The 23,904-nt window shown below is 31.9% G+C and overlaps 2 protein-coding genes across 3 annotated transcripts; both read right to left on the bottom strand.

The window, feature by feature from the left end:
- Positions 1–315: 315 nt before the first annotated feature.
- Positions 316–9,031, bottom strand: LOC148626603 (heavy metal-binding protein HIP-like). 2 transcript variants are annotated; one of them, XM_088570743.1, is made up of 2 exons: positions 8,610–9,031; positions 316–936 (listed from the first exon to the last, which is right to left on the bottom strand). In XM_088570743.1, exons 1-2 carry the CDS (start codon positions 8,920–8,922, stop codon positions 509–511), a joined length of 741 nt encoding a protein of 246 aa, XP_088426869.1. In that variant the 5' UTR covers positions 8,923–9,031; the 3' UTR covers positions 316–508. The 2 variants fall into 2 exon arrangements, with proteins under 2 accessions (XP_088426869.1, XP_088426868.1); XM_088570742.1 differs by lacking the exon at positions 8,610–9,031 and adding an exon at positions 3,132–3,623.
- Positions 9,032–18,018: 8,987 nt separating this feature from the next.
- LOC148626602 (nuclear cap-binding protein subunit 2-like) lies at positions 18,019–23,897 on the bottom strand. The gene is made up of 4 exons (XM_088570741.1): positions 23,789–23,897; positions 21,882–22,063; positions 20,440–20,578; positions 18,019–19,604 (listed from the first exon to the last, which is right to left on the bottom strand). The coding sequence occupies exons 1-4, from the start codon at positions 23,870–23,872 to the stop codon at positions 19,512–19,514; spliced, it is 498 nt and encodes a 165-aa protein (XP_088426867.1). The 5' UTR covers positions 23,873–23,897; the 3' UTR covers positions 18,019–19,511.
- Between the last annotated feature and the right edge of the window lie 7 nt (positions 23,898–23,904).

Below are 23,904 nucleotides of genomic sequence, written 5' to 3'. Positions count from 1 at the left end.
ACGAACAAACAAACAAACAAAACAAAACAAAACAAAAAAAAACCTACAATTTGAAATTTCAACTATGCTATTTATAATTCAAGTGATAATTTGCTTGTATTCCAGTCTCGACAGAGCGGTCTTATAGTATAGAAGAGTGAAGACCTACCTGAGAAACACGAAGACCACTAGTCGTTTTTTTTTATCTTGGTTTTGGTATATACGGGGGAAACTTCTCTCAGCAGACACTGTTTTAGACATTTTCTGTAGAAAAGGGGAATGAGTAATTAAGGGCACCAAGACTCGAACGGAAATCAAAAGAATATTTTCCAAAGATAAAGGCTTAAAATTATATTTCTATAAAGACATAACCAAACAACTCTATACCCAAAGAAAACATTAAAAATGATAACATCTTCTTCTTTGTTCATTTCTCAAATTTCCTGCTAAAATTACTTTATTGGTCGTCCAAACTATTGTTTATATTCAGTCGATTCAAGTGACAGGAAGTTGTCGAGTATGTATGATGTCACGTGATTTTCACACCGGAAAAGCTAGTCCTAATAACGCTATTACTTTCTATATAGTGTCCGCGATTAACATTTCCCATTCTTACACAAACAATATCCCCTTTCTTCAAGGAAAGTGGGGTAACTGTGCTGACCTGACTTCTGACTGAAATGTCATAAGAGTCGGGAAACCCAATGTCTTTAATTACTCCATTCAGGACCAGTTCAACTGTAACACGAGACCTGTCATACACTCCAGTTGAAACATGGAAGAGATACAGACCGTCGGACGGAGCAGTGAATTTCCCAGTATTTGTGTTGTATCCGTTTCCAATATTAAGATCGACCATGTCATAAGCAATGACTTTGCGTTTCATCTTAGGGCCTAATCCTAAGCTTGAGCTAAGATAAGCAAGGAAAGCAACAGGAGTCAACTGATGCTCCAGCACTACAATGGGAAATAAAAGTTTTTATTATTTATATGTTTTGTTGTTAAAATTAAAAAGAAACTTTAAAGTGCGCGCTTGAACATGAATCCGAAAGAAACATTAAACAAAACATTTGTTTATATTGATCAGAAATCGAGTGTTAATTTAGTCACACCCGCTGTAAGAATATCTCTAACAAGCGCAAATGTTTTAAAGTCATATTGTATAAAAAGCAATTAATTGTGAAATTTGAAACATCAATTTTAAATGCCGTCTTTCTCTTTAGGTTTGGCAAATTACCTTAAGATGTAGTACTTTTGAAATTAAAAAAACAACCCTTAATATCCAAAACACTAAGCCTTTTATTCATTTATTATACAAATTTTGTCAGTGCATGATGGCTGCATTTGGATGATTGGATGATTATATTAAATATACGCATGCAAGATAATTAAATGTCCTCTAAAAATCTTAAAATTGTTTTTAATTAACTGTGTTACACTCCTAAACCGAAAATTATCTTTACCCTTTAATTGATTCTTCAATTTGAAACATCCGATAATTGTTTTTATTTTCTTATTCAGGAAGGGCAGTATCATTTGATTAGCTGTTAATACTTTGGTTTATAACAGTAAAATCGTACACAGGCAAAATCATTTCATATGATTTTCACCCGAATTGAGCAAATAAACTTTGAGTTCACGTTACATTCGGGTTAATTGAGCATTCACGTGAAATTCGCGTGAATTGTTCACATGCAATTCCTGTTAAGTGAATTTCACGTGAAATTATGTTAACAACATGTGAAGTTCACGTTAATTTCATGTGAAATTCGATTAACATGAATTTCACGTGAAAAACATTTGTCTATGTAAAAGTTTTGAAATTCACGTGGTTTGTGTAAAAAGACTGAATTGAAGAACTGGTTTTTTTTTTCGGGTGAAAGTTTTCTACAGAATTTCTGTTATTATTATTACATTGTCTTTTTTATTGTTATTCTAAGCATTACTTTGCACTTCGACCGAGAAACAAGAAAAAAACATATCTTAATATACAAAAAGTAGTGCACAAATATAGCATATAATATGAAAAGAAAGAAATACAGCATTTTTTTTTATTTTTTTATTATATACAGAAAAAATGTCTATTACAAAATGGAGTAAAATCAGCCCAATCTCAGCCATAGACCTATTACTGCTTCCTGATTTATTAGGTATCACTCCGTTAGTTTATATGCTCTGCTATGTATCTGAAAACATTCACATGGTATGAGCATTATTTATTCACAATCTGCAAAGCTGTTTCCGGAATACTGTATAAGTTCACAAACGGATTTGATTTTACACCGAGTGTGGCAGAGGTGTAAAGCTTTGAAATGTCGAGTATACCCTCTATGCATTAGATTGAGTTCAGCCATTAAACATTTATCATTTACGAAATTCTAATTTAAAAAATCTTAAACCTAAAGACCTGAAACAATTTAGTAGTAGTAAACATATTTTGAGGCAGTTGTAACCTGAATTAGGACGAATCTTTGAAGATATTAGGCTTTAATTATGAACAGAAAAAGTTAGGGTAACATCTTGGAAGTCGATCATGACGTATAACTTTATGTCTTGGTTCAAGAAGTTTCTTTTCTACTTGTGATATCCATTGTCATGAGATAACAAGTCTATTTTGAATGGTTTTCCAATTCCCTAAGCTACCTATTCACATTTGGGGGGAAAATCGTGTTTATCTTTTCATGTTAGGCTGAAATCAACCTCTCAATGATTCGGAGGTCAAAGATTAAATTCGAATAGATTGCGTCCTCCCCTGTCAAAATATCTTTATACTTTTATGAATTAAGAATCCCTCAGTCTTACCTGCAAGACTGCTCTGAACTGTACCAATATTATCGTTATTCAATGATTGATAAAACTCCTTTAGTCTTCCCTGCAAGACTGCTCTGAACTGTACCAAGGATATTGTTATTCAATGATTGATAAAATTCCCTCAGTCTTACCTGCAAGACTGCTCTGAACTGTACCAAGGGTATTGTTATCACATGATTGATAAGACTCCCTTAGTCTAACTTGCAAGACTGCTCTGAACTGTACAAATACTATCGTTATTCAATGTTTTATAAGACTCCCTTATTCTCACCTGCTAGACTGTTTTGAACGGTGCCAAGAATATCGTTATTCAATGATTGATAGGACTCGTTTAGTCTTACCTGCAAGACTGTTCTGAACTGTACCGAGGATATTGTTATTCCATGCAGTTAGTTCGTTTTGTACCAGTTTTAATCGTCTTTCTATTGTTTTTTCCATGATATTTTCAAATGATCTCTTGACACCATCATTCACTTTCTTGTCAATCATGCTGATTAACTGTTTGTTCAAATCCGTTATGTCCAACGTTGCCTTCAGTGGTGCGTCCAGCTTTGAAAGAAGTGGAATATCTAGAGCATCGGGATCTTCCTTGTCCAACCCGTTTTGTGTGTAAACTGACTCAATTATCAAAACCAAGACATACAGCATTAAGAAGACTCGTCCTAAAGGTTTGCACCCCATTTTGTAACTGATTTAAAACAAATTGTTACTTAATATAAACTATTATGAGTCTTCTGTTAACTTATCAGCATATGGTAAAACAATGAAGACTTTAGTTTAAATTTCCCAAAACAACTTTGCACGTAAGTTTATAATTGCAAATCATGGCATTGCAATGAAAGTCACGTTTCATTTAAAGATATTTTGTTGTTTTGTTTTCCTACCTCAGATTTCATTAAAAATAGATAAGATGTTTAAATGTTAACCTGTGCCAGGTTTGACGTATTTGTAGTTAAATCATGTTTGTGGGGGGTACAGTTTTTTAAACTTAACCAGAGTCCGGGTGATATTTATGTGTCCAAAATAAGACAGACATTGCAGTGTTTCACATTTCGCAGATAGGAAACAGATATGGTGAAACGCAACAAATGCATCATCTTATGACATTTATAAATAAAGAATAGTATACTGTAAGGGAAATTAAGAGAACGGTAATGCATAGTCCAAATTTTACGCACATAGAAACAAAGGTAGATAAGCAGCCCGGACTCCATTAAAACTACGAGAATGGACAGGTACACCGTTATGATAGAGTCCTCTGCTTTTTTAGAAACACCTGCCGAGTTGTTCATGTGTTATTGTTTATTTTAAATATGGAGCGAACAAATGCATATGTCATACTGGTCAGAGATATGAATGCAATTATAATGACATAAAAGAAATATATTTTACATACTTGATGACCTTTTCATACGTCATTCTGCCATAATAGCATTTATGCTAACATATAAACACAGTCAATATTTGAAACTAACTGCACAATTTGCTAAATAATAAAAGTATATTGCGAAATTTTTACTCAATAAAATACATGTACATGAAAGATACACGTAACAAAACAAGTTTGTACATTGCAGAATATAAATTTACTAATATTACAATAAAACAAAACTTGGCATAAAAAAGAGGATCAATAATCCCCAATATCTACAGTTCGAGTACATGTAACAAAATTAAAAGCTGTTACAAAGATAATCCTTAAAGGTGGAGATTGGGTGGATCGGAGGGATTAAAAATTCCTGCAAAAATCTCCAGTGCACTGCCAGCGATTTGTGTAAGATACTAATGAATAATTCATTAGATTACATTGATCAGATGACAGCAATCTTTCGTACTGTTGAGGCTCCAATTGGGTTGTCAAAAATAAGCAAACAAAAATGATTGCAAACATTACATTTGAACGATCTAACATTTTAATCATTCTATAATAATGCTCCGAGTCGCTCATTCATGCTTTTGTTACTTTGTATGCATGATTTTAGTTACTTTATGTTCTTTTTTGTGTATGTCTGTTTTCCATGCCTGGTCTTTCTCTCTGGGTTACATTCGTTTGATTACCGCTATAACCTTGGTTTCCTTAATTATTCTTAGATAACATGAGTAATACCAGCGGATCCAGACACTTTGAAATGGAGGGGTGCTAGGACATTATATGCCATTTTTTTTTGTCAATCATTCACATGAAAATGACATTTACCCATTAAAAAGGGGTACCACCCTTCACCCCCTCTGGATTCGCCACTGAATATTTTATTAACAGAATTTTTAGGGGTGTTGCATTTATGTCGGCGAATGAATCGTGTCGTACGTGCTTGCTAGTGTAGTACTATACTCTGCGAGAGACAACATTCACTAATATATATGCAATAACCCTTTCATTATATAGTTATAAATATTTCATACACCCTTGTTTTATAGATATAATGCATTCTATAACATAATATTTGTTCATATTGAATTTTAATTTTCTTATATCGACCAAAACTTCATATTTGAATTAATTCAATATATTTTTCACTTTTTGTTTATCAAATATTTTATTCTTATTCTGAAATTGCTGTTAACTTATTTTATTCATATCTAATTTGTATCCATTTTTCAGTTTCAACAACAAATAAAATTCATTTTGGAATGATTGCCATTTTGTGTTGACAGTGCAATATCATTTGAGTTAACTTCTCAACTCTTCAGTTTTATTTCCGAAAATGAGTATATGTCAGTTAAAAACAAGAATCTATTACAGGATCGTTTTATCGGGATTTTGCTATTGTGATTAACAAGTATATAATAATGTCAATAATATCTGTAGTATTATCAATGGACATTCAAAGAACATAATTTTGATTAATTATCAACAAGTTATTTTATCATAACAATAGCATAGACCAAAAGTTGCAAGTTTATGTGGAAAAAATGAGAAGCACTGATATCAAATTATGTTGTGAAGGCCCATCGAAGTCGAGGAACACACTAAGTTTAATTGTTTCCTTAGTTTATGTCACCTATATGATTCAGTGTGTTACCATGCATAGCAGGTCAATTCGTCCCTTTATTAATGATGTCCTATCGAATCAATCATCGTCACATAATTATGTTTGGTTAATTCACTGATATTCATTTTTTTATATCGGATTCTGAATACCTTTTTCGTGTACATTGTATACGTGTTCATTTATAGCATGATTAGTACATGTCTCTTAAAAGCGTTTGTTCCATATCAATATGCATAAATTGTACATGTAGCGTAATTGTTATCGATATTCTGTATTTTTTTTTCTATCAAAGAGAAATTAAAACGAACAATCATTTCGACCACCGCTTTGGAGAGGACTAAAAGGTCCCACACACAAATTACGACAAGACAGATAGAATCATGTAAATATATTGTAAAAATACGTCTGATTTCAGCTTATCCAGATTGCATCAGAGATGGAAACTAGATATCACGGCTTATTTCAATTTTCGTGAGGTTTTTCTTGTTAAATTTATGACACCATAGACCACTGACATGTGGAAATAGCTAATATGACCTACAGATAGTAGGGAGTGCCTATATATTTATTGTCTTGTTTTGAAATTTAGACCCATAAAAGGAAATTAGATGTCTCAAACTCTGCTTTAGTGTTAAAATTTGACGAGGCAAAAAATAATCAAAAAGTGCATTTTTGCAGTTCTACGTTGAGTTACCTCAAGTAAGAAGATTTATATTGTTCTTTTGTTTGTATTATTTTTATTTCCGCCGCCGACGGAAAGGTGTTGTTGACAAATGTTAAATATTTCATAACTCAAAAATCAAAAAAAAAGTGCATTTTTGCAGTTCTACGTTGAGTTACCTCAAGTAAGAAGATTTATATTGTTCTTTTGTTTGTATTATTTTTATTTCCGCCGCCGACGGAAAGGTGTTGTTGACAAATGTTAAATATTTCATAACTCAAAAATACCTGAGTAATACTTTAAAAATAGTATACATTTTTTTGATAGTTAAATTAAACAGTGATTGAAAATGGCTGTATGTATAGTAAGAGTAATCATGGGAACCAAGATTCTAGCGGAAATCAAAAGAATGTAATCCAGGGACAAAGACCTGACATGGAAAACAGACATACACAACAAAGAACATAAAGTAACTAAAATCATACATACAAAGTAACAAAAGAGCAATTCGGACTCCACTAAAAAAAATAGCTCAAATTTTGACAAATTTGAAAATTAAAGTAACTAAAGTAATACATACAAAGAAACAAAAGTAAATGATTTAACATATCTATTTCGATTCACACAAAAATATCTCTAGGAGAAATTAGAAGCTCCTGATTTTATCTACATTTTTTTATTTGTGTTCAGGTTAGTTCACAACAGGAACGAACATGACATTTTTATTTTAAATGTGTTGCATATGTATCAAATTAATCAAAGGGAAATTAAAGGAACAAGAATTCGAACGGTAATCAAAAAGAACAACTTCCAACACAAGGAAAAATAGACACTCGCAACAAAGGAAATGAAATGACAAAGACTACACATAAAATGAAATTCCAAACTCCATAAAAAACTGGGAATATGGACCAGGTACGGTGGGTATGCGTCCTCTGTTTTTCAAAGAGTAATCAAGGGAACCAAGATTATAGCAACAATAAAATCAAAAGAATGTAATCCAGGGGCAAAGACCAGGCATGGAAAACAGACAAACACAACAAAGAACATAAAGTAACTAAATTAAAACATATAAAGTAACAAAAGTAAATGGAGCAATTCGGGCTACAATAATACTGGGAGCATGGACCAGGTGTACCGGTAGTGTAAGCGTCCTCTGCTTTTCTAGCAACACCCGCCGAGTTGCTCATAAAAAGTTAAATCCGGGGTAGACGAAAAAGGAAAGGAAAACTTGAAAAAAGTTGAACAAATCAGTTTTTATGGTTCAGATCAAAAGCATATTTAAGTTTCAGAAGAATTTGTTAGAATTTATCAATTGTTTTACCAGTACTTTCTTGCATTGTACAAATACATACCACGAATCAAAACTATTTATAGCTCGATATTGTCCATAACTAAGACACCACTACACGTTAAGATGAATATTATTTTATTTCGTTTGTTTTTACTGAATATATATATAGATGTAAAGTCAATAGACCTCATAAATTCCAAAGTAATAAAAAAACGATTTGTCTTTATAAAATATTGACCAAAAATAGGGGAACGATCCTCTTGTCGTATTCTCGACTTTGATTTTGTTTTTTTAAGTCTTAGTAAAGGGGAGTAACTTTCCAACCCGACATAATGATTTACTCTAAAATTCACGTACCGATTATCTTATTTACTAGATTTTCTTCATAATTTACAGTTTTGTGATCGGTGGATTGATATGTGTAAAGTGATGTTTTTTGGGTGGGGGGAGAAATTTGAGAGTGAAATTTCACAATTTATTTCAATCTGTGAAATGCTGTATTTCATTAATCATTAAATAAATCACTGCTTTATAATCTATATAATAAATAGAAACATATCTCGCTGCTAAATCATTGATCTTGCTTTTATCATTAAGTTATTTCGTCGTCTAGAAGATAGCATGAACGCCCGATTTTAAAACTCCCAAGACTTTGATACCTATGGATACATAAATTATCATCATAAAATTTAATTTTGCACCAAAAATATTATTAAATCTAAAACCTGAAATTGTGTTAATATTAATTTAAATCTTAACTAAATATTGCCGAGTATTTTGAAATTCTATTACATACAAGTTTACTCTGTACATTGATAAATGTATTTTAACTTATTTTTAATTTTTAATTATCAAATCTATTTTTCCTTACCTTCAAACCTATTTTGTACATTGCTCAGTATGTTGTTATTCCATGCGGTAATCGCGTTTTGTGCTAGTTTAACTCGTTTCTCGATCTTGTTCTCAACAAGATTTTCTAGAGCCTTCTCGATACCAGCTTTCACTTTAATGTCGATCAAATTAGTCAGCTGCTTATTAATTTTTGTCAAATCCAATGTTGCCTTCAGCGGTGCATCAAGTGGTGAAAGTAGTGGCACATCTACATCCTCAAGACTTTCTGATATCAATACCAAGAAAGCTAGTAGTAGGGACACTCGAGTTGAAGTTTTATATCTCATGGACATAATTGCTTTCAACCTAAGGAAGTATAACGAAAAGAAAATGCGTCAAGCAAGATAACAATATTGTGCGTCGTTCTTTTTTTCCGACACTTCCGTTTATTTTTTTAGACGACAAAGATCGTATACATGTGTTTTCTTATTATACATGCTTGGTATATGGCAATAAGGATGCCCGTCTATCCGGTCGTCCTTCCCTGCTCTCGCCTCTCTTCTCCAAAAAATACTTGATGGGTTTTAGGTTACAGACCTAAATTTGAAATAATTGGGCAGGACAATGATACATGATTAAAACAAATCCAGGATGAACGAGTGATAGAAAAAAAATCAGGATCTGGTTTGAAAAAATATCAGGACAGAATAGAATAAAAAATAAAAAGTCAGACCAGAACTTTTAGGTTACAGACCACCAATTCAACCAATGAGCATTTGGAACCTACGCAAAAATAGTCCTACGCAGAAATTACCCCTGTTCCTCATAGTGCTGTGAAAAAAGTTCTCATCTTATTTTAAAAAAATAGACAGTTTCTGAAATTAAAAACATTTCTGTACATTTTATAGGTGCATTATGCTTTTTGTGATGTGAAGCCTAATCTCCATAATGACTTCTAAATATACCCCTATATTGTGAAAACATTGGGATTTCCCAAGCTATTTATAGACCCTTAACTTCCGGTGACCAGTACTGCACTGCAAGTCTGCTAACCCCACCTCCCATTCTGAGGATTGTGAGCTGACATATGTAGAATCATGCTGATATATAGTCCTCTGCAGGTTAAAGTTTAGGTAAAGTCCAGAGAAGCCATTGAATATTGTGAAATTAGCATAGAAGCCTATGGGAAGTGGAATTAGAGGTTTCTGGCCTTTTAAGATAATTTTGGAGAATGATTATTTTGGGAAAAACATTATGAAAACAAATTTTGAGTTAAGTTTAACATAGCACAGGCTTTGCTATTTCAAATATGAGTAAAGAAAACTGAATTTGTATCCTGCAAATTTTCTTGAACTGATTGAAAGGTTTTCACAAATATTTCAGACAATGGTTTTATAAATCGAGATGTTTATCAATTTTAGGTATCCAGTAGAATAACATGGACCTTGCTTTTGGCCCCAAGAGGAAAGAGGGTATTCATTGATATTAACAACTTCTTCTTAACCAGGCGATGATTTGTATATATTTGTTTAGTTATGTTATGTTCTTTGTTATGTATGTCCGTTTCTGATCTTTGCACCTGGATTACATTCTTTGGATTTCCGCTAGAATCTTGGTTCCCTTGATTACTCTTTGTTTTCTGTAAGACGTAAGATGTGATTCGTGGGTAGTGCCATTTGTACCGGTTATCTCTTGTATTGCACATGGTCAAACTGGTCTCGGTGCTGGATTTTCCTTACTACAGCAGTATATTTGTTTCGAGTACTTTTGGTAAGCAGTTCATTTTTGGATCTCGATCTTTTTATGTTTCAATGCTCTTGATGAGAATTTAGTCCTTGAAACACGTGTACAGCATAATTTAATTTGTAATATTGATATATGATTGATTTATACTTTTGAAATGTTTTCCCTGTGCTTATACTAGTACTTTGTAATAGGGTTGTAAGTATTGGTGTCACATGATGCCGTGGTTTCATGAGAACGGGTCCTCGTCTACCATTCAAATGCATTATCATATCATTGGGTTTAATATTAAAAGAAAATTATCCTTTTGTGTAAAAATACAGATACAAAATGACAAATATCTAGTTCTAGAGGATAAAAATGTTAAGAAAAGCATAAAATAGAAGATTTCGCCCTGTGATGCAGCTTTTCGACTTCCCGGAATTAAACAACAAAGTACAGACCGGTCTTCCGTTTTCAATACGTTCTACATCGGAAATTCCAGAAGGAAAACTGAAACTAGAACGAGACTTACAAACCGAATTAACTCAAATGTTGCACCTATTCTTTATCTGGCAAACATTGTTATATAACATATAATTTTAATTGTACATTTTCACCTTAAGTCATATCATTATGTATAATTAATGCATAGAAGGGCCATGTATATAGATGATGAATTCAAGATACTTAAGTTGTACTAGCATGAATTTCATCAGAGGAGTATAAAAAAGCAATAAATATACATGTACATGTATAAAAATTTAAGGCAAATCCAGATAGAAACTATTTGTTTATATTTGAAAGGCCGTTACAATCGGCGACTGGTGTCCGATTATAATGTAGAATCCAAGCCTTGTTTACTGTACCACAGGTCACTTGATTTACTATACAATATAGATTTGTTTTTGTTTCTTTTTTTTAATCTGCGTAAGGGATATAACTCATGAAATCAGTGATGTATTTGTATCATAATCAATTTCACAAAGCATCTCGAGCTTTTGTTTGAAGCAGAATCCAAGTTAATTAGATGCTTACATAATATTGATGTAAAATACAGAATGCAAACGTTCCAATGATTTTTAGCAGTTGTGTCCTTTACCCTAGGTCTACCTCCTTAAAATGCACTGCAATTCTTTTTTTCAAATCTGTTGTTATTCATATTACTATATGAAGCTGCCAGTAGCTATTAAACTATCTATCAGAGTCAATGTATATGATATTACTATAAAGCAATATCGGCAAGAAATTTGAAAATTTACTGCTAACATGTCAAAAGTTAATCATTATTTTAATTGTAACTTTTCATTATTGTTGACAGACTGTTTATTTTTATGTTTACCTATCTTTTTAGTAATCTTGCATAGAATGTATTAAAATATGCAGTGTGTAACATTTAATTGTGGAAAGGAACATGAAATATAAAACATGCAATTATTTAATTGAATAAGTCTGGATTTTTGACGAATGTACGGCAGAAGTTTATGAACTTAATGTGTCTATAAATTTTTAAAAAGATCTCTTCATGGAGCAAAAATACAATATAAACAAGATTTTACAATTGGCGAACGTTCTTCGTCAGGTGCAAACCAGACAAATGGAAGTATAGGACGACATATAGTTCACTTTCTGTATCCGTACGCACATTTTTTATTTGAAGTAGTAGTCTTTGTAAGAATCATGCAAATTCTGTAATATGTTATACACCCCGAAAAAGGCTACACATTTTTATTTATGTTCTAAGTTGCTTAAGGTCTATATGATGAAATGTATAATTATTCGTTCCAATCTATCTGCTGTTAGGAGATAATCCACATGGAAAATCCAATAATTTCTATGGTATTTTAGTGTCATTTACAGAGTTATCTCTCTTAATTTTGAATTATACAGTATATTCTATATAATTTTTATCTCCTAAAATCAAGGATTATATGAAAAGCCACATGTTAGTTTCTGTTACAATAAAATTTTAAACAAAATATCAAAAATAAAAATATGTAGGCTTTTCACCCATGAATGATATTTTGTGTGATTCGTACCTGGGCTTCTACTTAACATTTGGTGAAAGAGATATATTGCACATTCGTTTTGATGATACTTCTTGTATGCAATTCATACAAAGAACAATCAAGGGAACGAAGGTTATAGCGCTGATCAAAAGAATGTATAGAATCTGACCATCCAATGTTTTAATATCTCCATTTAGCGATAGTTCAACCACGACATGGGATCGATTTATCACTCCAATGGATACATGAAATAGATACAGGTCGTCGGACGGAAAAGTGAATTTACCAGTATCTTTATTGTAACCGTTTCCAGGATTAAGATCAACAACGTTGAAGACAATAACCTTGTGTTTTGTCAGAGAAGTTATCCGCAGGTTTGAACCAAGATATGCAAAGAAGGCAACAACAGTAAACTGGCCCTTCACATCTTGAGAAAAAAAAAACAGAAAAAGAAATATATTATCATACTGTTCGTTTGAGAGAAACGATCAAAACAAAAATATTAAATCAATTAAAAGAAGAACTGTTTTCTATCATTGGAATAAGTCGCAAATATTACATGAGCCGACTATATCAGACTAGGTCTAGAATATCAAGGTACATCTATCATAGTGTGTGCATAACAAATTCATGGCTAAACTTGAAATGAATTCAATTTTTAAAGTGAAATGTAATAGACTTTTGAGAATTTGCTATATTCTTTAAAGTTGCTAAATAACTCCCTCAAATTGTCTCTACTTAGTATAGATTTTTTTACTATTTCTATACATTTTACTTAGCTCTCTGAATTGAATTTGCAACTTTGGTTTTCTAGTTTGCTGTTGATAAAAATACAACTAATTTGTTGACTATCAATGTTGGACTGTAGTGTACCATTGTTGGTTGCATTAAAGCAAACTCTCTTTTAAACTTATATCGATCGAGCATCGCGTGCGTGGCTCAAGATAGACGTTCAGTCAAACCGGAATAGGTATCAAACAGGCCCCCAGAAATGGGTCAGGGAAGTGAACTAATAGTAAAAGTAGCCTTTAAATTGGTCTAAAAATAAATATGCAATTCAAAAAAAGAGAAAAAAAACTGAAAAGAATTTATTTAATTACTACAATTTATTTCTGATATTAACTGTAGTAAATATTTTCTCAGATGTTTAGAACAGACTATATAGAATATTCAGCATATTTGTGTAAGTATATAACAGTAGCAAAGTAGAAAGCCAAAGTTGTATATTTATTCAATTTGGACAAAGCGTCTGGAATACTAATTAAGTTGTTCGTAATTATCAAATTCAAAAGATGGAAAGCAAGATTTAGAAAATAGTTTGAGATACAATTTGTTGTTTGACTTACACACATTTTAAATTACATCTAGGCTAGAAACCACTAATTCCACTTCCCATAGGCTTCTATGCTAATTTCACAATATTCAGTGGCTTCTCTGGACTTTACCTTAACTTTAACCTGCAGAGGACTATATATCAGCATGATTCTACATATATCAGTTCACAATCCTCAGAATGGCATGTGGGGTTAGCAGACTTGCAGTGCAGAACTGGTCACCGGAAGTGAAGTGTTTATAAATAGCATGGGAAATCCCAGTGTTTTCACAAGATAGGGGTATATTTAGAAATCATTATGGAGATTAAACTTCACATCACAAGAAGCAAAATGCACCTATAAAAGATACAGAAATGTTTTTCCTTTCAGAAACTGTTTAAATTTTTTAAATGAGATGAGAACTTTTTTCACAGCACTATGAGGAACAGGGGTAATTTCTGCGTAGGATTATTTTTGCGTACGTTCCAAATGCTCATTGGTTGAATTTGTGGTCTGTAACCTCTAGGTCACTTGTATTCGAGGAATCTTCACATCTTGGATGAAAAAAAATTAAATAATACTGTACGTGTCGCTTTGAAGTACACAAGGGCGAATTCGTAAAATGCGAAACCACCTATTTCGCTATAACCAATATCGATTATTATGAGAGGAGAAGTTATCGGTGTAATTAGAACTGGTATGGCAAGCCAAAGTGGACAAAAATCAATATTTTGTAATATTAGAAAACGAATTTTTAATATTACAAAATCATTTTTTAATATTAGAAACTCATTTGGTAATATTAAAAATTCATTTTGTAATATTAAAAATTCATTTTCTAATATTACAAAATCCTGATTTAGTAATATTACAAAACATCACACATTTTGTAATATTACAAAATGATTTTCTAAAAAATCGTAACTGAATACGACAAATCCATTTTCTAATATTAGAAAATCAATTTCTAATATTAAAAAGTTGTTTTTTAATATTAGAAATTCAATCAATTTTTTAATATTAAAAAAGTGTTTTGTGATATTAGAAATCTAATTTGTAATATCAGAAAATGAATTTGTAAATATTGAAAAATCATTTTTCAATATTAAAAAAACACTTATTTTGTAATATTAGAAAACATACTTTTTAATATTACAAAATCATTTTTTAATATCAAAAAATATTTTTGATATTAGAAATTCATTTTGTAATATTACAAAAATCCTGATTTAGTAATATTACAAAACATCACACATTTTGTAATATTACTAATTTAATTTGTAATATTAGAAAATGAATTTGTAATATTAGAAAATCACTTTGCAATATTGCAAAATCGGTCACATTTTTTAATATTACAAAATGATTTTCGAATATTAAAAAAAAATCGTAATTGATTACAACAAATGCAATTTCTAATATTAAAAATATAATATTTAATATTAGAAATTCAATTAAATTTTTAATATTAAAAATTGATGTTTTAATATTAAAAAGTGTTTTGTGATATAAACAATATAATTTGCAATATTAGAAAATGAATTTGTAATATTAAAAAATCATTTTTTAATATTAGAAAATACTAATTTTTGTCCATTTTGGCTTGTCGTAAACTTGCATGTTAACGGTGATATCTTCCCTTTTAGAAAAAATACAGTGCAGTGGATTATGAACTTAGTGTTAGTCATTGGATGTGAAATGGTGGTGGCGCACACTTATTAAGGGAGCGGAGCGACAAAGAATCTGTTAATTTGATAATTTTATAATTTGGTAAACAAGTGCATTAATTGTTCTTTTCTTTTAGTTGTTTGTTTTATTTAAGTCGAATAATATTTGTCAATTTATTTATTTAAAATGCATCAAACTGTCATCTCTTACCTTCAGGCGCGTAGCTGAGGCCAAATTGAAGTGTAGGCAAAATTACGGCAGTGGGTCTGAGGTCCATGGCGGAGCTCCGCGGAGATAACGTTTTAGAGCATCATTTATGCCTCTTTTGGATGTATTTTATCTAAAAAAAAATGGCAAAATTAAGTGCAGGCAAAAGCTTTTTTGCCTAACGGCAGCTACGCGCCTGACCTTCAAGATATTTCTGACGAGAACTACCCAGTGTATTGTTATTCCATGCAACTATTTCATTCTGTGTCAGTTTAAATCGAGATTCGATCGATTTTCCGTTGCCTTTTCGACACCAAGCTTCACTTTCTAGTCAGTCAACCTGGCAAGCTGTTTACCCAGCTCCGTTATGTCCAACGTCGCCTTTAATGGTGCATCCAGTTTTGACAGAAGTGAAACATCTAAAGAATCTAGATTTCCATTGTTTAAACCATCTTAACTACAGACTGAATCAAATACCGTAATAAAGACATACATGTACAGAAACACAACGACGCGATCTAAAGTGGTGTAAGTCCTAGTCAGTCTCTGTATGTCTGATCAAAGCAAATCCTTCTTGATTTGTTAGAAATATGTATTATATGAATTTGAAAACTGTAAAAAAAAAAATAGTGCACAATTTCATTTCTTTTGCATCATTTTCAGCAGAGTACGCAGTATATATTTTTAATCTTACTTGTCAATAACTGTTTATTAGAAATGTCAGGCGCACTTAAATTACTGATAATTGTCATGTATTTCTCGATAATTAAGCTACTTTCCAAATTATTTTAAGAAAATGAGACGTTATATCTAAATTGTCATAATAATTGTTTGTTTTAACTGATAAATTATATCACATCTTATAATGAAGTTAATACTGAAGTAATTAATATAATCTCATTGAATTCATGACCGCAAACATTTGTTTTCTTTTCAGAAATTTATGTACTAGTAAGTCTTGTATTGTGGTATATATATGCAAGAGAGACATAACCCACCAATGCATTCATTCACTAATATATAGTGGTCTCCTGTCTGTAGAGACACTGGCAGGGGATATAACTTGTCAAAATGTGTTTAAAAAACAAAATCACCCGTAAGAGATCCACTGTTCTCAAAAAGATGAATGGTGGCATGTTATTTACTGAAATGTTAAGACTGTAAGGAAGAAAACATACATAGTAAGCACTAGAACATTTAATATAAAGGGAAATAACACTTTGATATGATCAAAATTTGGTTGATTTGTTAGGGAACTTATATCCTGAGTCATTTACGTTCGATATAGAAGATCTAGGTTCTCTCAAAATTTTTTCTTTCTAATTTTAGGGTGTGGGTATACTCCAATGATCCGTGCCTGAATAGTTTCATCTGTGGCAAAATCCCTTCGGCTCCTGCGTATAGAGTGTTCATATCACAACTCATACGTTATGCCAGAGCTTGCCGAAACTACGCAGACTTTTTGTATCGCGCAAGAACTCTAACAAATAGGCCCCTGGAACAGGGTTATGATGCTACAAGATTGAAGTCATCACTACAGAAGTTTTATGGTCGTCATCATGAACTCGTGGATCGTTATGGTGTATCCATCAGCACCATGAAAACTGATTTATTCAACGGGTTATAGTTTTCCTTTCCTCGTTTGTCTACCCCGGACTTGACTTTTTATGAGAAACTCGGCGGGTGTTTCTAGAAAAGCAGAGGACGCTTACCCTACCGGTACACCTGGTCCATGCTCCCAGTTTTTAGTGGAGTCCGAGTTGCTCATTTACTTTTGTTACTTTGTATGTATGATTTTAGTTACTTCATGTTCTTTGTTTTGTATGTCTGTTTTCCATGTCTGGTCTTTGTCCCTGGATTACATTCTTTTGATTACCGCTATAACCTTGGTTCCCTTGATTACTCTTTCTCAGAGTTTAGTTTCCATTTTTTTTAAAACCTGGTATGTTGAATCATTTTTACTTGTTTTTCATCTGTTGTCCATTTCGCATTGTTTTGTCCATGATTTTCCCCTTGTTAACAAATACTTTACAGTAGAATCTCTGTTGTTAGTACCATATTTACTGCTGCTTCTTCATTTACATGGTAAACAACATATTCTCAGTACGAAGAGTCGGTAACCATGGTTAATGGTTTCAACCCATCCAATATTCTCAACATTGATTAATGGTTTAAAAAGCCGAAGAACTAGTCTCATTTGTTGACCCCCGACTTCCCTTCCCAAGAAACCCCAAAAGACATTCAGATGGAAAAGCAAAACAGGAGGTGCACATTGGAATCATGTGATACAGAATGTGTGAAAGTTTCATCAAATTTCATTCAGCGGTTTCTGATCATGTGAATTGCCAATTTGAACTGGAAACAGATGGATGTATGGACAGCAGGATCACTATATACCACCTGCCTTCAATAAACGATTGACTTGTGAATTCATAATTCATAATATGATACAAGTAGCAGTTACAGATTTACAAGTAGAAATTCTTCCTCTTTTTTTTTTTTTTTTTAATTAAAAACATAACATTAAAAATGTTCATACAAAAACATTCATTCTTCTCGATGACTTGACAATGAAAAATAATGACAGATGCAAATTATATTACCGTAGTTTTGGAATGAGCTTCCTTGGATAGAAATTACTATATAACAATAACAATGGATATATTCAATAGTTTACATTTTGTTTATAAAAGAAAGAGCAATAGTGTACCAAAAAAAAGGTAAAGACGTGAATAAATCATATATGAGGCAAATACCAAAGCAGCTGTATGTAGAGTATAAGTTACTGTCAATTTTGATACTAACCATATTATGTGGAATACCTCGACATGCATGTGAGCGCAAGTTTGGATATTCCAAATGATATGGTCAATATTAAAATTGAAAGTAATTATCATTATGTATATTGTTAATCCAATTATTGCTTTTTTAGTAATTTTTAAATGTACATCGAGTTTTCAGACTACTCACTCATGCAAAAGATGTGAGTACATACACACTGATGGTGTACAACATTATTTTCATTCATTCAAAATATGATGATGTCACAATCACTTCAAACGTTTTGACTAATATTTTCAAATATCTTGTCCTCTACCAGATAGAAAGATATCTGTCTACAACATCAAAGGAAAAAAGTACAGATTACTGTAAAAACATAAAAACCAAGAGGGAGCACTGTCTCCAACCACACGCTACTGAAATGGTAAGCCCTATTAAAAATTACCAGTACCAAAATTGTGCAGAACCAATAATATGATTCGATGAAATAGGTAAAAAAAAATAGGGCTCAGTTTCATAAAGAGTCGTAATTCTTCAATTCAAATTTTGACCAATCAAATCATTTGAAACTGAACATTTGAGGAAAGCTCAAGGGTTTAAGGAAAATCCCAATTTGAGAATTTTTTTTTATGAAACCAAGGCCTTATACCAACAAAAAATATATTTCAGTATCATCTTAATTAGGATTTCTTTTTAAATTAGCATGCAAGCTCTTGGAAGCAACTACAAGAATCAACACACTGAAATAACACCAGCCATCATATTGCCAACATCTATCCAAGGAAACCCATGGTATAAACTTCCTAAGCAACACATATCCTTTCTAAAGGATATAACACATGAAATGAAGATCGAGATAATGCATTTCATAAAAACAAAGACGAAAAAGCTGTTTTAAAATGTCCCCCAACCTTTTAATGTTGATATTTTCTCTATTGCAAAATTGTAGAAAAAAAATGTTGAGCTTTCTTTAGTTCTGAATTAAAAAAAAAAGAATTCGAAGTAACAATACAATCATTTGAAGTACATGAACTTCTGAATGATAACATTAATGACATAATCCAGAATTTTTTTTAAACCAAACGGTTTTTCAAAGCAAGGTTCAAGCACTGAAATGACCATGAAATGCTACACTACAGCTCATGAGAATTATGTCATTTGCACATGTCCATGGTGTACATGTTCAAAGTACACTTATAAAACAATGTTTGTAAACAATCTCATCCAATCAATGCTGCAAGTCTATACAGAGTCACGAGTTCGGATTTTGTTTTGAACAATTTTTCCATAACCTCCTCGGCCTTCATCATAATCAGTTCTGTATTCATCTCTCACCTAAAATAGTGGTAGCAAAAAATATTTTTTAATTATTGTACATATTTTTTGTATATTACAGAAATTTGATCACCAAAATCTCTTCGTATTTTAATGTAATATTTCACTAAACTTGAGTGAAATTTGATCAAGTAACAGTTGCATACAGATATGCTCTAAGGCATGTGGAACTTCAAGGAAGTTCTCCATTTATAGGAACTTTTTGCTCTCATAAGCAAGAAACAAGTGAACTATCTTGAGTCATGATGTGTCGTTAAATGCAAATGGGTTAAAATAAAATACTTTACATGGAGCAGCTTGATATAACAGCAATAGTTGAGCCTCAAACAATTAAGGATAGCAAGGACACACTGAATTTGATTGTGATTATATACTTGAAAAGAATTCCACATGAATCAAAGTGGCCCCTTCTTTCGAAATATTTACAAACAAAATCAATGTCAGCCTTTCTCTGGGTAGTATGGCACCTTAGGGTATCATTTCAACATGTTCATTGAGATCCATTCACCTTAACTCAAGTTATTATCTGTACATCTGGAATATGCTTGTTTCTCGCTCCTCATTCCTTATCAGTTCAAGTAACAACCCCAACAATCTATCCCAGCAATCCTTTTTTGGTATGGCACATTGTAGTACAATCAATGAGACCAATTTAATTGTATTCAAAATGTTGAAGTTATTGTCTGGACATCATGAAAATGCTTGTTTCTGGTCCCTAGTTCATCAACAATTAAAATAATAACCCCCCAAAATCAAACTAAGCAATCCTTTTGTGGTATGATACCTTGTACATGTAGTACAATTCATTCACTTGTAGTCAACTGTAGTCACTAACCTGCCCACCGCTTTTGCCCCTGCCATATTGTCTGCCTTCTTTAAAACCAGCATCCCAGTCAGTTCTGACGATTCTATCATCCAGTCGTGTTCCATTGATATACCTCACAGCATTCTCAGAATCTTCTCGTGTGTAATATCTAATTCCTTCTTAAGGTACAATAAACCAAACATGCATATTGTATTTTTTCTAGTACTTATTGTTTCTCTTTCTAGAACTGATTTTGTTTCTCTCCCCAGTTTCAATACGGAACAATAACTGGTGAATTGAAAAAAATTATTATTAAAAAAAATGTTCCTGGAAGTCACATAACATCATAACAGTGAACATTAACAATAATACATAAGCATATTAATACATAGGTTATATTTATTTCAAAGTAGTACACACACACACTCACACACACATATATATATTTTAATATACCAATGATTCTTTAAAAAGCTGTTTTAGAAATTATCCAGCACTAAAATTTACTTATGTCTTCATTTGAATGTGAACAGTCTGTGTTTGCTCCAGTGAAAAATTTTCAACATATTTACTGTAAATAAACATATTTAATTACTTATCCAAAAGGCAACTTTATCTAGAGATCTAGCTGACGCTGTCATTTTCGAGTCTGGGTAACACATACATGTATTACTCTAGTCTGCTTAATTTAATAAGACATTTTAAATTTGTTTTCAATTTATGCCAAGGGGATTATATATATTTTTTAAATTGTACATGTGGTTTTCCATGTATGAAAATTAAACTTTGAACAGCCAAAAATAATGCTACAAATGTCAAGATATTTTCACAGAGCTGAAATTTACAATCCTTAATATTTTTTTATAATTTAATTTTTTCAATTTTTATAAATAATTGTCTTTTTTCTACTTCTGCCCTCCATTGCCAGAATGATAAACAAAGGGTATTGCTCTCTTTTTATTTCATTGATATGGCAATCAAATTGGGTCATGAGAACCTATCAAACTACATGTATTTTGAATTGGCCTAAACTACAAATGTACATGTACATGACTGCAAGTTTTTTTTTTCATTCAACTGATACAAGTATGGCAATAAGAAATGGAAATATAGTGCCCTAATTCTGTATGGAATTGGCCTTTAGATACATACTGGAAATTATGGATATACAGTGATATACGCGTATACATGTACAGTGGCAGATCGGGGGGTGTTAACACCCTCCATTTTATTGGACAATTTGTCACTTTCATATGTAAAATTGACAAAAAATGGTGAATAATATCCTAGCACCCCCACCTTTTCTGAGGAACCCTGGCTGGCATCCCTCTTTATCAAAGTGTTTGGATCCACCCCTGATATAAAAACATGGCTTATAATTATTGACAAAGTGAATATTATTTGAGTACAAATAGTTCTGTTCCTGATAGGCAAAGCCTAACATCATTTTATCAGACTTTAAACAAGGATACTCAACAAAACAAAATCCACATGGAGTCTTGCGGACTTTATCTAGTCCCATGATGATTCTTTTGATGTCACCACATTTGGAGAAGAGTTCGTGAATCTGTTCCTCTGTAGTATAGTACGACAAATTGCCAACATAAAGGGTTGTACTTACCAACAACAGTTTCTCCTGTTCTTGTCTGTTACCCTGAAAAATAGAGAAAAGAAAGACATGTACGAGTATAACATACAAAAATGTCAATTTTGTATGTTATACTTGTACATGTATCTTTCTTTTAAGTTACATTGTGTACACAACCAATAGGCATGATTTGTAATTTGGATTTGTGATAATAGGTTCTGAAAAAAAAAAAAAAACTGATTGTCGGTGGTCATTGAAAAATTGTTTCATTTGTGATTGAAATCAATCATCAGAACATCACTAGACAGCACCATACTATTATACATGGACAATGTACATGTATAACCAGAATTTCTTTGCCATTTGCTTCAAAGAAGACTAAATTAGAAGGAAAAAAATATTGTTTAAGCTAACTGCTAACTCGATCTGAAGTGTTACATGTACCAGGCATGGATTCATAAGGGGGCTGATTGGGCAAAAACCCATGAAAATAAGCAAACGTAATTTTAAGAGGTCAACAAAAAAGTGGAAATTTGCAAATTCAGAAGTAAATATACAATTAAAAATAACTATAAGAGTAGAAAAGCAGACTAGGGAAAAGGTAATTTTATAAAATAGAATAATGATTTTTCACAAATTCTTCCCCAAAAATGTTCTTACCTCACTTTGCTTAGCCTTCAATACTATATGTATTTACCTCCCCCCACCACCAAACCTGAAACCCAGGTTAAAAAATTCTTATCAAGATTATCCTTGGAAAGTGCTACAGCCAATTTGGTTTCTGCCATAAAATTACATATGTATAAGTGTATTGCCTATAGACATCAACAAAGAAAACATCACACTAGTATTAAGTCCTATATATTATAATAACTAAAATTAGACAAAGACAAGAAAGATTGATATAAGCAGTAAGTCAGGGCAGACTTAATTTCTTTAACATACATGTAAAACCACAGGTTTAACTTGCATGTTTTTATTGAATATTTTCATTTTTTTATTAATGGTTAAAATGTATTTTGTCTATGAACAAAAAATGAAATTATACATGTACAATGAAAACAGTAAAGATAATCATAAACATATGAATATTTTTACGTTATAGAATAAGCAGTAAGCCTGCTTTTGCCATGTAACATTGTGTCCTGCATTATTTTGAAGACAATGGAATTTGTTCTACATATATATACATGTATGTAAGTCCAGAAAAATGAAATATAAGCAATTTATAAGCGAGCTAAGATGTATAGAAATTTGTCTAAAAATTTGTGATACTGACACTTGAGAAACTTTTGTAAAAAAGCGAAACACTACATTGTGATCTATTGAAGCTTTAGAAATAGTAGAAAAATGCTGCCTAGACGAAACATTTCAAAGACCTCAATGTCATTTTATAGGAACTACTCGGACATCTTAAAAAAAAATACTTCATTTTGATGAGTTAGTAATAAAATCCTTCATTTTATGCTAAACCCATAGCTGTTTGACAGAGATAAATTTACCAATATTTTTAGTTATACACTCACTAATAGTAATAGTGACACATGCAGTCAGCACGTCTGGTATGCCTACTTCCACAATGTGCGGTAGTAAGTGATTCCACACACCACATGGGCAAGAATGATATTTTCCTTGTTTTAATGTTTGACCAATAACCTTACAAGTGTGAAATATGTTTTAATGGATGAGAAAAGCGTTTTCAGTGATCCTCAACAGCTCAAAGCCATTTCATTTAGCTAAAATGGTTCATGTAATCAAGAGTGATGTGAACTCTACGCTACCCGATTCTACCTTGAAATGTTGGTCTCTATAAGAGCTTAAACCGATAGATTGTGAGAATTTTCTCTTCAAAGAAGGTAAGTTGGAAGTGGTCATGTTTTCCACAAGCCGGAAGTTGATTGGAGATA

Source organism: Perna viridis, chromosome 2 (genome assembly GCF_037379345.1).
Source record: "Perna viridis isolate PV_CMFRI_1.1 ecotype Kerala chromosome 2, ASM3737934v1, whole genome shotgun sequence".
In the NCBI taxonomy this organism is placed as follows: domain Eukaryota; kingdom Metazoa; phylum Mollusca; class Bivalvia; order Mytilida; family Mytilidae; genus Perna; species Perna viridis.
The sequence above is the reverse complement of the archived record's forward strand: the minus strand, read 5'-3'. Positions and strand labels throughout refer to the sequence as shown.

Bases quoted from the DNA above. Each gene is read 5' to 3' on its own strand.
- LOC148626603 (XM_088570742.1), bottom strand. From the start codon at position 3,471: ATGGGGTGCAAACCTTTAGGACGAGTCTTCTTAATGCTGTATGTCTTG. The intron at 937-3,131 runs GTAAGACTAAAC...TTCCCATTGTAG, and splicing joins AGTTCAGAACAGTCTTGCAG to TGCTGGAGCATCAGTTGACT.
- LOC148626602 (XM_088570741.1), bottom strand. From the start codon at position 23,872: ATGACCACTTCCAACTTACCTTCTTTGAAGAGAAAATTCTCACAATCT. The intron at 22,064-23,788 runs GTAGAATCGGGT...TCTATTTTTCAG, and splicing joins ATAGAGACCAACATTTCAAG to GGTAACAGACAAGAACAGGA. The intron at 20,579-21,881 runs GTATCCTTGTTT...AGAAGGAATTAG, and splicing joins TGTGGATTTTGTTTTGTTGA to ATATTACACACGAGAAGATT.